The sequence below is a fragment of the Thunnus albacares genome, chromosome 10 (genome assembly GCF_914725855.1).
Source record: "Thunnus albacares chromosome 10, fThuAlb1.1, whole genome shotgun sequence".
Classification (NCBI taxonomy): domain Eukaryota; kingdom Metazoa; phylum Chordata; class Actinopteri; order Scombriformes; family Scombridae; genus Thunnus; species Thunnus albacares.
Window position 1 is genome coordinate 17,006,276 of NC_058115.1, and position 17,083 is coordinate 17,023,358.

General features: G+C 40.6%; 1 protein-coding gene across 3 annotated transcripts in view; it reads right to left on the bottom strand.

Moving 5' to 3' along the window:
• Positions 1 to 397: 397 nt before the first annotated feature.
• LOC122989913 (protein diaphanous homolog 1-like) overlaps positions 398 to 17,083 on the bottom strand; it is a 105,664-nt gene continuing 88,978 nt past the window's right edge. For 2 of the 3 annotated variants that reach the window (XM_044362956.1, XM_044362955.1), the window contains 2 exons: positions 13,606 to 13,695; positions 398 to 2,934 (listed from right to left, as the gene is read on the bottom strand). In XM_044362956.1, coding sequence (XP_044218891.1) covers positions 2,747 to 2,934; positions 13,606 to 13,695 — 278 coding nt within the window. In that variant the 3' untranslated portion in view covers positions 398 to 2,746. Of the gene's footprint in view, positions 2,935 to 5,916; positions 7,683 to 13,605; positions 13,696 to 17,083 lie in introns of those variants that run through there. The other variant, XM_044362957.1, reaches the window with a different exon arrangement.

Genomic DNA, 17,083 nt, shown 5'->3' on the forward strand with positions numbered 1-17,083 from the left:
GAGGGATCATGTCAAACACTGGCAATCAATGTTGGAAAATGTCTCTGGAAACCCCGAAGCCACAGAAAATCCTGGAATGTATCTGTGAAAATAACTCATTGTACTGTTTATTCATTCCTCTGCTATATTCTGGCAATAAACTTATAGTTTCAAAGAGTGCAGTGACTATTTGGTGTTCTTTCTGCTAAATGTGTTTACATGAGGAAGGAGGGGTCAGAGAGAGAGAGAGAGAGAGAGAGAGAAGTACTGGAGAAACATGCTACAAAAGGAACCAACTTTGGCAAAAATACAGGAATACAACTGAGCTGGAAACTACTCTTACTCTGACAGAAGACATGTACATTTTGAGCGTGTTACTTAAAATTTGACATGATCAAAGAATGACTCAATAACATCGTTAAATTACTTAAGACATTTTTAATAGTTCTGTGTAGCAAACAGAATTACCATGTGCATTATTCTGTATACATAGAGCAATCTCTGGAAAAAAAAGGTGTCTCCATTCAAATATGTTAAAATAATCAACCGTAAAAATTCACATAGAAAAACAATCTCTTAAAAAAAGAAAAACAAATTGAACAAATGGAATGACTCAATTTAGAAACCGTTTTATATTCCAGTGATGTTCTGATATCCTTTTCATTTTCTAAATCTTCTTCTTTTTAATGTTGGTACACATAATGACCTGTTACTGTCCACCTATGTGACGGGCAGAATCTTGCAGACAGAAAAAAACCATTGTGTTTCTGGTTTAAATACAGTTACAAAGTATTTTGTGCTTAAGAGCAGGCAAACAATCCATGGGGCTTCGCACCTTATTGTCATTCTCAGTGTTACTGGATAAAAATGAACCAGCAGGGTTTTCCACACGTTCTGTACTTGAACGTTATTTCTTCCATGATGCCCTTTTAATTTACATAAGTGCCACTTCCTCCATGTCCGAAGATGTTCAACTTTTTATGCAATGTGTCATATAAATGCTGGTGTTGCTGAGAAAAAAATAGTTTTGGATTCCTGACCTATTGAACTTTTGGAGCTGTGAGGATTTTTGCGATCAACAGCAATATGAAGCAGTAATCTTGAATCAGCGGGTTGATAAAGAGGTCTACCCAGTGGTTTTTACATCCTGAGGCTGGCTGGGTATCAGGGCTGGAGGGCACATTACAGTTTTGTGTTTGCATAGGAATAAGTTTTGCATGGAGCAGCTGACATCACCTCTCAGAATTCCTGACAGGTATTACACCACCACATCATGGCAACATGTATGCTGATGGCTACTGAATACAAATGCGAACAAGGCCAGACATTCAGCAACTACTGTTGCAGTTCAGTGGGAGGGGAAGTGGATGAACAACACACACACATACACACACACACACATAGACACACACTCAGACAGACAACTGAACAAACACACATACTTGTCTCAGCAGTTTTTGGGCATTTTTCCAGTGTGCAATATCCTCAGCAGAAAGACCACAGAGCTGTTTATGAAACCTAGCATTTATGACAGCATGGTCGGTACCATACAGTAATTACAGATGGCAGCACACGCACTCAAAACTGCATGCACTAACACACGCACACATATGCAGAAACTCAATTGTGCACATAAAACTAAATATAGACAGCTTACTTCACACACACAGACATTCACATACACAAAAACACACAGGCATGTAAACTGCTAAGGCTAGGTTTGACTCTGTGGAAGAACTTCCCCCTTCCTCCTATCTTGCTCTACTTTCCACTTCGGATTATGAGAATGTTCATGTTTATTGAATAAGCAGGTTTTCTTCATAAAATTGTTGTGAGCAAACGTGGCAACACAGCTTAGACATGTGAAACCCCATTTTTATGTTAAATTTACCACATGCAAGCACACCTGTGAACTAAATCCCTTCTTAGTCAAAACAAAACAAAACAAAAAAACCACACTGAAACATAAACCCCGGTGATAAGTGTTGTTGACAAGTTGTTGGACTAGTCCTAACAAAAGCCCAGTGCAAACTATGACTGCACAAAACCTGGGAGTGAAATGACAAGACTTGTTTTCTAATGGTTGGCACTTTTTTTTGAATAATACAGAAAAATGATTAGAATTTACAAACAGCAATGTACAATATGTCAGACAATTACAAAGCAATATGTTTTATAGGTAAAAACAAATGTGAAAAAGCGCAAGGTGGTCTTGGCCTGGAACATCCAGAGAAAACTCTATTCAGAACCTGCAGGATGTGCCAAATTCCAGACATTCCCAGTCTAAATTTGTAAATAACCGCAAAAAAAAGGGTGGCTCCCTCCTGAGTAAGTCTTTGGAATAGTCCAAGATGCCCTTTGATGAATGATAAGTGAATCAAGTGATGTAGAAATAACACAGAAACAGAAATAGACACAATACATGAACAGAAATGTGCACACGTTCAAGAAAAGCTATTACATTTTATGACATTGGCAAAGACCCAAAGATTGATGAGGGCCATTCAGGGATTGTGACAGAGGTGAAAGCCCTGCCCTCGTCCTCTGCATCTCCCTGTGTCCTCCCAAAAGACACATTCAACACTATCCTAAAAGATGGTCCCATTAAGACAAGAGCCAGAGATACACAGGCCTTTTCTCACTAAGATAATTGGTTGCCTTTTGACTCTAATCTCAGATTGATATTGGCCCCCGGCATGGCTGATAAATAGATCTGTGTTTGGATATCACTGACTTAATGCGTAAAAAAACTTTCAGCCCAGGTTGCCTAATTGGCCCGAGAGGCAGCAGCGTCCAGTAACTCCTCTAATGACTCTGCCCCTTCTACTTTAGGCTCCTCTTTCTCCTCTTCTTTTTTCTTCTTGGCGGGCACTTTGCTTGACGAAGGCGTGTCTTCTTGCATAAGTTCTTTGGCCAGGATGTTGGTCACTGCATGACCAGCTCGTCTGTGGTTGGCTGGGGAAGAGAGTGAAACACAGAGGGTGAGATAACAAATAAAGAGACCACTGGGTTCAATGAGTCATTACAGATATGTCAGTGCATGCTATGAAGTGACATATCTGACATACATGCAAAAAAAAAACGTCACACAACATCACAATTAATACAGACAACCAGTTAAATGAGTTAACACAACAGCTACTGGGCTGCACACACAAATACCAGCAGTGTGTGGCAGGACACTCATTAGTGTGTGCCTCCAAGAATGACACAGACATGTATTTTGGATGATAAAACACAAAATGGATGCTATCTGTCCTTACAACATACACACACATGCATTACCATGCCACACAAACACACTAATAGCTTAATGGTGTGGCTGTATATGTGCGTGGATTAGTGCGATATCTGGAGCAACTCACTGCTTTTGAACAGATTAGACCTACTCCACATGATCTCGACACAGCGGAAAAAATGAGGAAAGAAGGAGAGGCATTTAGGAGAGACATTTATAGGACGGAGAGGTGGGACTGGTGAGATGAAGGAATGGAGATGGTGAGTGTATAACAGCAAAGGAAGGAAGAGGGAAGATGTAGTGTGAGACACCATGAGGAGCACGATGATTCGTGCTGTGAGACGATTAAAGAATGAGACGAACATATATGGAGAGAGAGAGTAAGAGGAGGATAAAATATGACAGAAATAAATAGTAAAATATATCACAGACAAACAGAGGATGCAGTGAGGAGACGTATGAGATGCGCAGGGACGGACGGAGAAACAGAGCAAGTGTGACAGATTGTGCCCTGAGGATGCTGTTGTTTCTATTCTTCTACCTGCTTGTTCATGTTATTTCCTCTACTCCCACACACACACACACACACACACACACACACACACACACACACACACACACACACACACACACACACACACACACACACACACACACACACACACACACACACACACACACACACACACACATCAGCCTTGCCTTTATCTCTCCCTCCCTCCCTCCCTCCCTCCCTCTATATCCTTTACCCTTCTTCATTCTCCTGTGTGGGAGGACAGCTGTGCACCAGCGGCCATTTTGAATTATATAGGTCAGTGGGAGATTGTGTTTGTTTGCTGTTGTTTTGCGTCTGGTTTATGATCACAACTTTTCACTCCTCAAGCCAAATAAGCAAAGTCACGATGCAAATCAATAGAAATATACATGCTGATGAACCATGGTAACACAAACAACAACCCAAGACATGACACATGGTTCTCATGGAGGAACAACACACACATACAATTACCAAACAGGTCTCCAGAACTAGCTGTGACAAAGACACAATTGAGTCTGGGGAGAAAGAGGAGAAGGAGGATTTGGAGATTTAAAGACCATGTTCACAGTTGACTTGTCTTCTTTATAAGTGAGCCTCAGCCGGACAGACCAGTACAAACAGCTGGGGTGTCAAATTATCACCTCACACACTTTCCTTCAGGAGGCACACAGATTCTTCTCATCATAAACACCAACGCTCAGGGAGACTTCAGCTATATCTTAGTCTTCTCACACATACTTCATATCTATTTCCATCCCTTTCTGAACCTCTCCCTTACTCATAAACTTACTAATTAGAAATTATGCAAATGACCCAAAAACCAAGAGAAAGAGTGTGTGTCAAGTGTGGGTGTTGTTATATGTGAGCGTTCTGTGCCGAGCCTGTCCTAAAAAATCCAACCCGCAGAGAAAAGCTCTTCAAAGACTGTCAACCCAGCTCCTCTGCTCTCATCCTCCTCCACTTCCTCTTGAGAGAGAAGACAGAGAGGAGGAAGAGAGAGAGAGATGGGGATAAGAGTCAGGATCAGAGGGTTGTTGCGTTGAAAGCAGCATGGGAAAGAGATGGATTTTGACAGAAACCTGCAGATTAAAAGAGTGAGAGGAAAATTCTCAGAGCAGATTTGCAAATGTTCTCTATATTTAAACATAGTTAAGATGCAGGGACTCAAACAGCAGATACATCACCTCACAGACGAGTTTAATCGAGCACGAGTTACTTTAAAATGTCCTATTACATGAAGTAAATCATTGGTTCTCAGCTGAACTCAAATATCCCTCCACCAACACCACCCCTCATGTTCCAAATGTGTTCATTTGAAATGGTTTTAAACTGGATGTTATTTTCTAATAGATTATTTTAATTATCATTCATCTGTTGATTATTTTCCTGATTTGTCCTTTGGTCAATAAAATGTCAGAAAATGGTGAAAAAGCACATCACAAGATGACATCATCAGATGATCGTCATCATTTAGTCCAACTAACAGTCCAAAACGCAAAGACAATCTGTTACCACCTGTAGAAGATGAAGGAAACCAGCAAATATGCATATCTGGGAGGCTGAAACCAGAGAATATGGATCTTTTTCTTTATAAAGGTCTCAAAATAATCAATTGATAGCCAAGATTGTTGCAGATTCATTTTCTGTTGATCAACTAGTCAGTAATTAATCATCTAATCATTGCAGCTCTACATATTAGTCAAACAAAAAATATAAAATAGTTTAGTTTTGCACCAGTAGGCACAGATCCAACAGCTGAGTAACCTTCAATTGGAAATGAAGTGTATGAATAATAATCTATGAATAAACTAACGTCCTAACCAGTCAGATGGTGACTTAACTATTTATCTTTAGGGTCCCTTCACTGATTTCACATAAGAGGTTCAGTTTACTCATCACAAGGAGTACTACTGAGCCTGTGAAAATATTTTTTATAATGTTTTCTATGGCTCTGGAGGGAGTTTTCCTTTTGACTTAAAACAGATTGGGCAACAATGCAACACTAAATCTCCAGATTACCCCTTTAACACGTGGCACCACAAACATAGGAAATTCACAGCATGTGTGTCGTATCCACAAACTATCTGTGATGTTGACTAAATAACCCATGTGCTTGGCATGAAGCCTGGTCGTGCAGCAGTAGGAAATGAGACGTCGAGACTCACAACAAAGGTCTGTTTACTGGTGCCGTGAGATTGAATGAGTGTGTTTGCACACTAAGGGGCAATCAGGGGCACAAAGAGTGAAGTGAAAAGATCATCTGTAACACATTAAACTCCAGGAGTCTCAATAATGACTGCCTGATGAAGGAAAGAACACTTTGTTGTACAGTATGTGTGTGCTGCCCTTCTGGAGGGAAAACAATGAAACAGGGAGATGAATGAGGAGAGAATTTACAGGCATGCAAGTGTGGAGCAGCTGAAGACAAGAAGGCAACAAGGAACCAACTCAGTGGCTTTGATACAGAGAATGTCCACCTCCTCAGGTCACAGATTGTACACACCTACAAACCTAATAATTATAAAATATATATGGCTGCAGGTCATGATACCAATGGTTGACAAGGAAACAGCCATCTTGGTATACTGCATTTAGGAGAGACATTTATAGGACGGAGAGGTGGGACTGGTGAGATGAAGGAATGGAGATGGTGAGTGTATAACAGCAAAGGAAGGAAGAGGGAAGATGTAGCGTGAGACACCATGAGGAGCGCGATACTGTCGGTACAGCAGCTGCAGCAAAGCCACAGTCACATGACAACACGGACAACAGTGTCAGGACTGGAAGGATGGTGTATTTGCAGATGTAGGTTGAACCTCCATCAGTGTCTCCATCTAAGCAGGGACTTATATCGCCCTCCTCAGGCCGCACTGAGTAACACACTGCTGCTCTGCACTAGAGGACTGTGGGAAAAGTGTGACGTCATCTAACACTGCTATAGGCTAGTGGCTGTGTGTTAGCTCTGATGTGGAAAAATGTATTTCATGCCAGCGAATGGGCTCAGCTGGTGCATGTGTGTGATCTGCTGCTCCTTTATGGTCTCAGTGGATGTTAAGTATGCATGTGACGTCACCACTGCTTCAGTAAAGCATTGATTGATGAGTATTCTCCTATTGGTCTGAATTGTTTCACCTGTGTGTGTGTGTGTGTGTGTCTGTGTGTGAACATCTGTGAAAGCAAAGATCTTTGTAGGGGTCTTTCTTTTTTTTTGTGAGAGCAGACCGTCTGCAGAGCCAGCGTGTGCCTCTATTGTTGCTATCCCCTTTATCTTTGTTGCTCTGTTGTGATTGGTGCTTTGTCAACTAGTTGCTACTGTCATTGGTTGTTCTGGCAAGGGTCGTGACCCAGCAGATGGGTCTATAGTGAGTGTTTAGACATGCCATTCCTCTACACACGAGTGGCCTTAAATTGCTTTAAACACTTACACACACAAATTAGGGCAATGTAGCCAAGCTGACATGTCTGTATTTATACAAAAGGACACGAACAGACCTTGAACTAACAATCTAGAGCAGAAAGTCAGTACGTGATGTGTTTGAAAAAGTATGCAAGGCTGTCTTGTCCTCTGGAACGTAGTGTGTCTGTTTGCGTGTATGTATTGGTATGCAAACATCCAATTGTGTCTTTGTATTGGCATGCGAGCATCTGGTGTGTGTGTGTTTTGTCTGCATGTGTATAAGGGGGGGGTAGACAGACGGGAGGGTAGACAGCTGAGGATACCCCATGCAGTCTGCTTGTTCTATACAACCAGCACAAACACACACAGTGAGCTGAGGTACAGGTCAAAGGTGAGGGGGTATATAGCCTCCGCAGCCTCGTGGCTTTCCATTCAGTCACACTGCTGTGACACAATGAGCATGACACCACACTCAATAGGCCCTCGGCAGGCCTTTAAAATCAAGTCGGTGATGTTTGCAGTCAAAACAGCTGTGAAGGGAAGAGAGAGAGAGAAGAGGGGAAGGGAGGGAGACACTTGACGTCATAAAGAACATGAACAATGGAAATAATTAGCTCCAAAGACAAAAATAATAATACAATTGTTATTTCTGCATGATGTAGTAGAGATATAAGTGTTTATAAGCGTCTATATTACGAGGGCACACACTTATAGCTCCCAAAGACCATGCTTTCAAAGCCATTTAATGCACACTAAACTATAATATATCAATCCTCAAATACATATTTGAATATATACTTGTTATTACAAGTGAAGATTTTTTTGGTTCAATTGCCAATAATTCCCATTAAAATTCTAAACTCACCAATTAACTTTCTATGAACTAAAACTATAATATAATGTCACACAGTGTAATGTGATGTGATGTTTTAGGGCTCGTAAGCATTAATACAGAATGTGTTTGGCAGAAAGTGTGTGCCATTATATGTACCGTACATGAGATGGTCATAAAAAGCACTTGAACATTTCATGTGATGGTACAGGATTATTTTTCAGTCTTTGTTCATTGAATGATGTCACACAGGCCAGCTCACAGACCAGAGTACAGATAAAAGGGTTGACGGCTGTTCGAGCCAAAGGTTTGACAATTTTCTGAGCAACTTGGGTTCCATAAAATGTGTGACTTATAAGTTGTATTCACAAGTTAGTTACACCCTCCTATGTTGACTTACATCACTTTCATTATATTAGTATCATGACTTGAGCTTAAGAGGAACTTTTAAACCATAACAGATGTGTCACAAGCACACTTTATAATTTGATAGGGTTAAACTACATAGAATAAGCCACTCTTTGATTAGTATATTTATATAAAATAACTTATTGCTAGATACAATATACTTCCAGTTGTCAAGGAACATTATCTGTGCTAATAAAACATCTAAATGTTTGTGAACGTGGATTAAAAAATGAATAGACCCCTGATGTGATAAATATGTGCATTGTTAGCATTTATGTGTTTTTTAAAGACAATTAATGTATTAATGTGTGATGAAATGCGAGATTATGACATACTCAGTAAACAAATAACTGTTTTTGACAGCATTGTAAATCTCCACTGGAGTCTATTTTCACTCATCACATTTGTTTTCACGTTTGCCTATACCTGTTTTGTGTTGCATTGTGGGTAGGTGTATATAGTATGTTGTCACAACATGCTATCTTGTAAGGGCAGTGCTCAAAGAATGTCACAGAAAGGCTTAAAATGTCAATGTATTTACAATAGAATCTGATGTGTACAGCTAAGCTTGCCCTGCAGCTTGATAACTCGTTTTTCATGTTTATCAGTCTTCTTTGTTCACCTGTTATTACCATGTTTGACAACACAGTAAGTCAAGAAAAATATACAAACTTCATACTTTATACACTGGCCTTTAGGCAAAGTGAGTTTTCAGCCCCTGTCTTGCTTTGAGGGGGTTAGAATGATCTCATCTCAGACAAGTTGTTTGTTATCAAACATGCTATATAATTTCTTTAGCAATCTTCCAGTGTTGACCAAGCTGAATTCACGCTCTTGAGACATTACATATATGGATGGTAATGTGATGAAACAACGTCTGGGTGCCTGGGTGTATAGAGTAGTTGATCTGATTAGATGTTACATGCTGCAGCAGCTTGATGAATACATTTACATTGTAAGAAGAACTATATATACACCAACAACATGAAAGAAACTAACATTGTCAAGTTAAACACAGATGTTAAGTACAGTAATAGTGAATCTTTTCTCACATACTGGTTTTGAACTGCCCGTGGGAAGTAGCCTAAGAGTCTGTACATTCTTGATTAAAAGCTCTGTTTTCGCTGTCTACTTTTCTCTTTTTAGAGCGCGCTATGAAAAAAAACTTTTCTTTGACTCGCTGTACAGCTCTGATTGCTGGCTGTGCTCATGCTTTTATTATTATGGAGTACAAAAAAATCAGAATCATAAATAATTTTTGGTAAAAACAGCACATGCAAGGACTTGAGGGTTTAACATTCACACTCAGTTTTTTCATTATTTGACCATTACGCACATCATGTAAGCCATTAACATCATTTAGCCATTTCCCTGTGCAATTTCCAAATCATCAAATTTTATCCTGAGTAAGAATATCCATTAACACTAATTCAAATTAATTTCCAGATTCAGAGAAAAGCTACACTCCAGCAGTGGAGGATTGTCACCACGTCAACGCTCTGCTCTTTTTACTTTTTACTGTTTATAAATGCACCGGATGGAGCGGAGGGACACACAGCTGCTGAGTGCAGGAGATAGCCGGGAACAGAGCTGGAGCTTAAGGACAAATAACACCTGCAAGTCACACTGGATTCTGCCCTGCTCCGTCTGTGTGTGTCTGTTAGCATGTTTAGCAGAGCAGCAGCAACAGTGAATGCTCTGTCCGTCTTTGTGGCTGCATGCTAGACGGACTAGAGGGTTTATATCAGTTTATATGTAGCAATGTCATCTTGCAGAAACCTACATCAGGTCACATGTGAAAATTTTTTTAGAAGGGCTTGGGAAAATAGCATTTTGATGCTAAGACATACGTACTTTGACCAAAATTTGAATTTTCTGATTTGAATACATATGGAACACTAATGTGAACCTACAGAATGATATTAAAAAAACCCTCAAAAACAAATGTACCACCCTTTAAATATGTCGCGTGTCCAAGCCCGCCATGTTCACGCCTTTTCTGACTCACTGTACATCTCTGATCTCTGGCTGTGCTGATGACATGCCCCATCCCACTGCTGCACAGAGTGCTATTCGTTGTTTATTCAAAGTTTATTAATATTGAACGTGTCGTGGGTCCAAATTGCACCACTGCATGTCCTTGGGTCCCCAGCAATACACCACTGATGGTGAGTTATACTATACCCTCAAAGAACAGTAAACCAAGTTAATCCAAATGTGAAAAAAAATATTGTTTACGCTGTAAGTCAACATAACATACAATGTTGATTACACAAGCTCCATGTTAGCCTTCTCCATCCTTCTTCTCTGTATTACTACTCTTGTTTTGTTCTTCTGATTAAAAGTGCTTTTTGTACATTATGTCTTTGGGCTTTATAAATATAATTGACTTGGCTTTTAAGCTCAATGTTAAGGCAGCAAGATTCTCCCACCGGATAAAAAGTTAGAAAGTTAGAAAGAAGTGAGGTTTCCAAACCCCTGTAGCCTGCTCCTCTGCTGGAGGCTACATTAGCTGTCACTAGCATAACACACCAAAATCTGTACAGTCAAGTAAATTGAGTCCAGTTATATTGTGGTGCAAGACCTCTATTTAGACACAATCTTTTCCATCATAAAGTCCCATTTTTTTTTACCTTTTTTCCCAAGAAAATTAATTAAAACTGAAATAAAACTGTTTCCTGGATGTTGGACTATGATATTATATACTAGATACAGAATAAATTAGGCCTGAATTTTATTTTCAAATTTCTTTATCCACTTTTTTGCCCTATGTGCAGCAAGTTTTACAGAATCGTTATGGAGTAAACACTAAAAATACACTCAATTCATATATGAGCTTGATAGGAGTGTTTTAAGCCTGCTGATGGAGGCGGCCTGTGGCCCCAGTAGTGCCAGACATACATCAGTTGAGCAAGAGTCAGGATGTGCCTCCTCCTTTTTTACTAAATTAAGATCTCTGACTCAACTAACCAACCAAATGTGCGTGCACAAACACATTCACAAAGCCAAACATAAAGACACACTGCTATTGTGTAGGTGAAGGACTTAAGGTCCTTCCTGTGCTGTAAGAAGCGATGTGGATCACTTGAAAGGAACAGCCCTTAAACATCAGTGTAGAAAATAAAAACTCCCGACAAAGCTGATATTCCAAAAAAAACCACAGCAAGGCTTCACACCCTCCTCAATGAGCATGGAAAACTCTGAACATGGGCAAAAGAAAACAGAAATGACAAGATGGGCAAAGAGAGCAGACAGGGAGGAGGCACTGTGTAGAGATGTGATATATATATACAGCCACTTATATTTTCCTTCTCTTTCCTACCACAGAGATGTGAGCACAGTGAAGAATACTTTCTCTCCCTTTCTCTCACACACATGTTCAGGTATTTCCTGTTAAGAGTGTGAGGTGGCCAAATCGTACTATGGGTGACTGACTGAACCCTCAAGTGGGCCCCATTCTTTCTCAAGACATTGCTCCTTCCCCACTCCCTCCTCTCCTTATATTTCCCCTTCTTACTGTTGCCTCCGCCAGTTTAGTGGTGATGAGCCTGAGCTGTTTGTCATTAAAGAGTGTTTACTGCTCTTGGAGTATGTCTCAGTGTGACTTAGTGGACAACTGAGGACCACTTGTCACAACCCCTTTTACTACTATGCACAATTACAGCTAAAAGGCTATGTAAATGTATTTAGCAATAGAGAGAAAAATAAGGAGGAAAGATAGGCCAAAAGAAAGAGAAATAAAAGGTTAAAGACAGCAAGAAAGAGAAACAAAAAGTTAGAGACAGAAAGACAGAGAGAATTCTACCCTCTGACTCTGAGCTATTCCACTCTGGAGCACTGCTTCACATCTGGCTTCTATTGAGGGAAGGATTGGGTTGCACACGTTCTTCCCCAACCTCTCTTATGTGTGAATACTCAACCCACACACACATACACACACAGAGTCGATTGCTCTTTCTCTCTCTCTCAGTTAATGGACACTGGACATTTTCCCACTCACATGGTTACATATGAATTCCCTAACACTAGGAATCATGTTACAAAGTTACTATCCTGACTGCTCACATTGACTCTCATTTGCATGGGCTTACTACCTCATATTATCCACGAAACTTGCTGCATATTAGAGTTTAAAAAACAGAACATAGAGGAGAAAGATACTTTAGTTTCCAATAAGTGAGTGTAACTAGATTGGGCTGTGGGACAGGCATTACAGTGAGTCGCTAACCAGATTACTGGTCTGCCTCTGTGAGCTTACAGACTGAACAACATGGCCTCAATGAAAATCAATACAGGTGCACAGCAGTATGTCCTCACATACAGGAAACACACAGGACATAGACTTGTGGCTGGCCTGGTAATGAGAAAAACAGTGTCCCATTTTTCATTACAAGATGAAAGGAAAAGTAGTATTTTCACACTACAGGTTTTAAGACTTTATCATTTCATGTACAACACATTCAGGGTAAATTACACCTAAAACTGAAACCATGTGGAACATGTGATTTGCGTTAAGGACTTTAATGAGAAACTTTACATGATCAGAACACAGCCCTCTTGACAGTTACATTTCCAAAATAAGGTACCAGTATATGAGAAAAGTCGAAATTAATGATCGGTGTTACTCAAATAAAATTTTCCTAAAATAATCTACAGTGTTTTGAAATGAAACTTATTTTCTCCAAGCTTTAGTCAGCTGATGAATCATGTGTTTGTCCACTGTCTTATCCACTTCCTCGGACTTTCTACCCACACTCTGGTTTATCCTCCATAGTTCGACATTTATATTCCTCTTGTATTTTCCTACTCCACAACTGCACCCTCACCAGTTGCTCATCTCTTAAGTATCTTACTGCCCACACCCACCCTTGGCAGCCTCTTCTTTTGTTGTTGTGCCAGGCATTGGTGGAGCTGGCTTTGCCACCTGTAACCATTGCCAAAGAATACTACCACAACCCACAGACTCTGAGCCAGGCAACAGATGGGACAGAGACAGGAGAACACAAACAAATCTGTTGTTGTGTTTTGTCAAAGGCGGAAAGAAAGATGGAGATGGAATAAATGAGTTTCATATGCCACATGTGCTTCAGTATAGCATGCATACCATGAATGTGTGTGAAAGGAAAGAGAAATCTGTAAATCAAGAAGGACATGACACTCTGAAACATCTGCATGTTTTGTGAAGATTTACTGTTCTGCTTGTGCATGAGTACCTGCTTGCCGTGGTCCTCTCTTCCTCCTGAAAGCAGCGCCGGACTGCAGTGCCTCCAAGAGGCCATCCATGATACCAGTTTCATCACCCTCTGTAAACACAATGTCAAAACATGATATCAGCAGGGAATCAACAAATACCAAATTAAATCAACATGTGGAGTCACATTTAAGCTTTTATTTATGTCAAACACAACACTCCACTTTTTTGATATTTCAAATCAATACAACCCTGAAATACAGTCATTTTCTTTCTCAACACCAGGGGAGTAATTGGGGGTTTTGCAGAGCCATCTACCTATCGCTGTTTCTCTCAGACACGCCGACACACACGTGGGCAGGAGAGTTATTTACCAGCCACGTGGCCATAATGGCAAATTAGCTACATTAACCCAGATAAGCAGTGACCTAGATCTGCTTCTGTCCCTGCTAGAGGATACAGACTGCACTTTAAAGGCGATAACACACAAACACACCCTTATTGGAAAGACACACCCATTGATGCCAAACCATATACATATAAACAAAACATAAAAATACCACAGAATGAAAGAGTAATTGTGGCTTACAGTTAAAAAAAAAAAAGAGTATTGGCTAGAAATGACCCTTGTATCTTTGTATTTCTACAGGTACAGTTTGCATGGGTGGTCTCATTGTTTGTGTGTTTGTTTATATCTGTATCTACATATAGTGGCCTTAAATCAGACAAGGGGGGCCAAACTGGGAGGGGAGGCAGTGTCTGAAAGTATGTGAGCGTTGTCATGATTGTTTTGGGGGCAGGATTCAGTGGCACAGCCCAGCGCTCAGGCAGATGGTTTTAATTATTTCTATTTGAACCTGAATAGAGTGGGGGGGGTCTGTAAAAGGGGGCAGTGGGGTTGCGGGTTAAAGGTTTATGTCGTCACCTCCCAACCCCCAAACATAAACATAGCTCTGCTCAAACACACACACATACACACACATACAAGCACACAATATTTAATCCTGCAGTAAGCCATGTAGCAGATGGTCTGTGGTCTCGCCTGTCACGTCAGAGAAAGTCTCTCTTACACTCCCCAAGCCTTCCGTAGCTCACATACACCCCTCGATGTCCATGTCTTGGAACTGCACAAAATGATGTAGGCCATTATTTTCTCCTTCCGGGGAAACACATCTGGCACATTTCCACTTACACTAATCACATGGTTGGTTTAAACCACACAGAGACACAAACCTATTTGTGAATATGCACTGGAGGCAGAAGTGGTACCAAACAATGACCTGGCTGTGTATGAAACAGGCTCATTGTTGACCCAGTGAACTAAAACTAGAAAGTCCTAGGGCCAGTGCACTCTATGGCATTATAGATACAGCTCTATACTCTGTCTCTATGTGTGGCATTGAGAAAAACTACTTGATGTAGCCATAAAGGAGTCTTTTTTCATAAGAGGGAAGACTTACAATGTTTGGTTTGATTGCAATTAGTAACAGGGCTAATTTTGTCCAATCTCTTGTTCATAATCATGTGTTCTTGGTAATGTTTTTTTGTTGTTGGAATAGGCCTGTGGTTAATAGTGTTACTGACAATCAATATAAAGTCAATGCTGAAATGACCTAAAAACAGTGGTGGCCATAGTCCGACTCAGTGCAACAACCACATGGATTAGGAGTAGCACAGACGTGCTCTCACACACACACACACACACCTACAGTACATGACACGCTAAGCGAGGTATTGCCTGCAGCAAGTAAGAACATAAGACGGATTAATTAGTGTAATAGCATTGGATCATGAGCTCTTAAAGGTGTCTCTGGATCTCTCTGATCTGACATGCTATCTGGCACACAATCACACACACACACACACAAACAGAGTGAGGGCAGCATCTTGTGTGGAGCAATAGCACCCCTAATGGATGTTCACACAATAACAAATAACAGATGATGGAAAAAATTACAGAGAAAAGAGGAGTGACAAATACCAAAAGAAAAACAGAGATAAATAATACAATATGAGAAAGAAAGACTGTGTTGAAGTGGATTAGAGAAAGAATTTCCATTTTCCCAATGATTTCCTGATTGTGACCCTCTTTCACAGTCGCCTGGGGTGAGACATCAGGCTACCCAGGCTTATCCCATCTCATCCCCTCTCTCACTCTGTGCCTTTCTCCTCTCCCCCTCCTTTAAGAGACAACAACACAGTCTAATCTCCAAGAGAGCATCTGCTGCCCTACTCTCCTCTTTACCTTACCCTCCCCCACACTACTCACTCACTTGCTCTCTCTGTGTGGAGCTCGAGCACTCCTAGTGGCAGTTCCCATACCAGCATCTGTGTGGGAGTGTAAACCACACATGCACACACCCTTTGTCACATAAAAAAAAATACACAGCCTCACACCATCTTTTACAGACAGTACTGACACCTAGCTGTGAAAATAAGGAATAGTCAGTTCCCAAGTAGTCTGGCATATGTCCAAAGATGGGTGTATGACAGCCAAGGATGGATTTGTTATTGAGGTAGTAGACAGAATTTATCAAATCAAATGACAGCAAAGACCTAACTTGGGGATGTGGACCTATGGGTGTGGCACCTAAACACTCTGCCAGGCTGGTACATTAAACCCTGCAGTTCTATGTTTCATGAGAGCCAAACAACTTGAGTAAGCACTGATTCAATATTAAGTTTATCAAAAAATGAAATATGTACTACAAAAGAATCTCAGAAGAATCAGTTATTTACAATAACTACTATCACATGCTTAGCACATGTGCAATGTGAGGCTCCACTGAATGAGTGGCTGTCTGTCTGCCTGACTCACATAGGAATGACAAGGCCATAAACAGCAAACACTCACTGACCTTCCAGGGTTAAACCAACAACTGGGATATCATGTTTACAGAGAGACAGAAGGTGAAAGAGAGGAACATTCAGTGAACTCATGAGATATGGTATGCGAGCAGACTGGTGGGAGATGGAAAGAAAGAAGAAAAAAAGAAGGATGTGAACATGCAAATGAGTCACTGATGTGCAAAAGAGTCACTGGTGAAAACATCCACTGTGTAATAGTAATTCAGAATGAGTAAACAAATACAGAAAAAAGACAAGGTGTGTGTATGCTGGATTTGTGTGGGGTTGAATTTAAATAGGGGGTGTTGAATAACTCTGGGCTACAGGGGTAGTCAAATATGCCACCTGTATGTAAATGATCTCTAGTGAACTAATGCACATACACACACACACACTCATCTTTGAAGCACTATTATGTTCCATTCATGCATGCCTCTAGAGGCTGAACATGAAATTTGACTAACTTACTTTCTACCACAAAACTTCTGCTCAATGCTTTAAACACAGAGACAAAATATTCCAAGTGGAGCCTCTGAGTGCTTACTGTGTGTTTAAATGGCCTTTAAATGAACGACAGACACAGGGGGAGGGATAGGAAAAAAAGAAGGGAGAGATGGAACAAAAGCAAGAAAGAGAGGAGAGGAGAAGCCAGC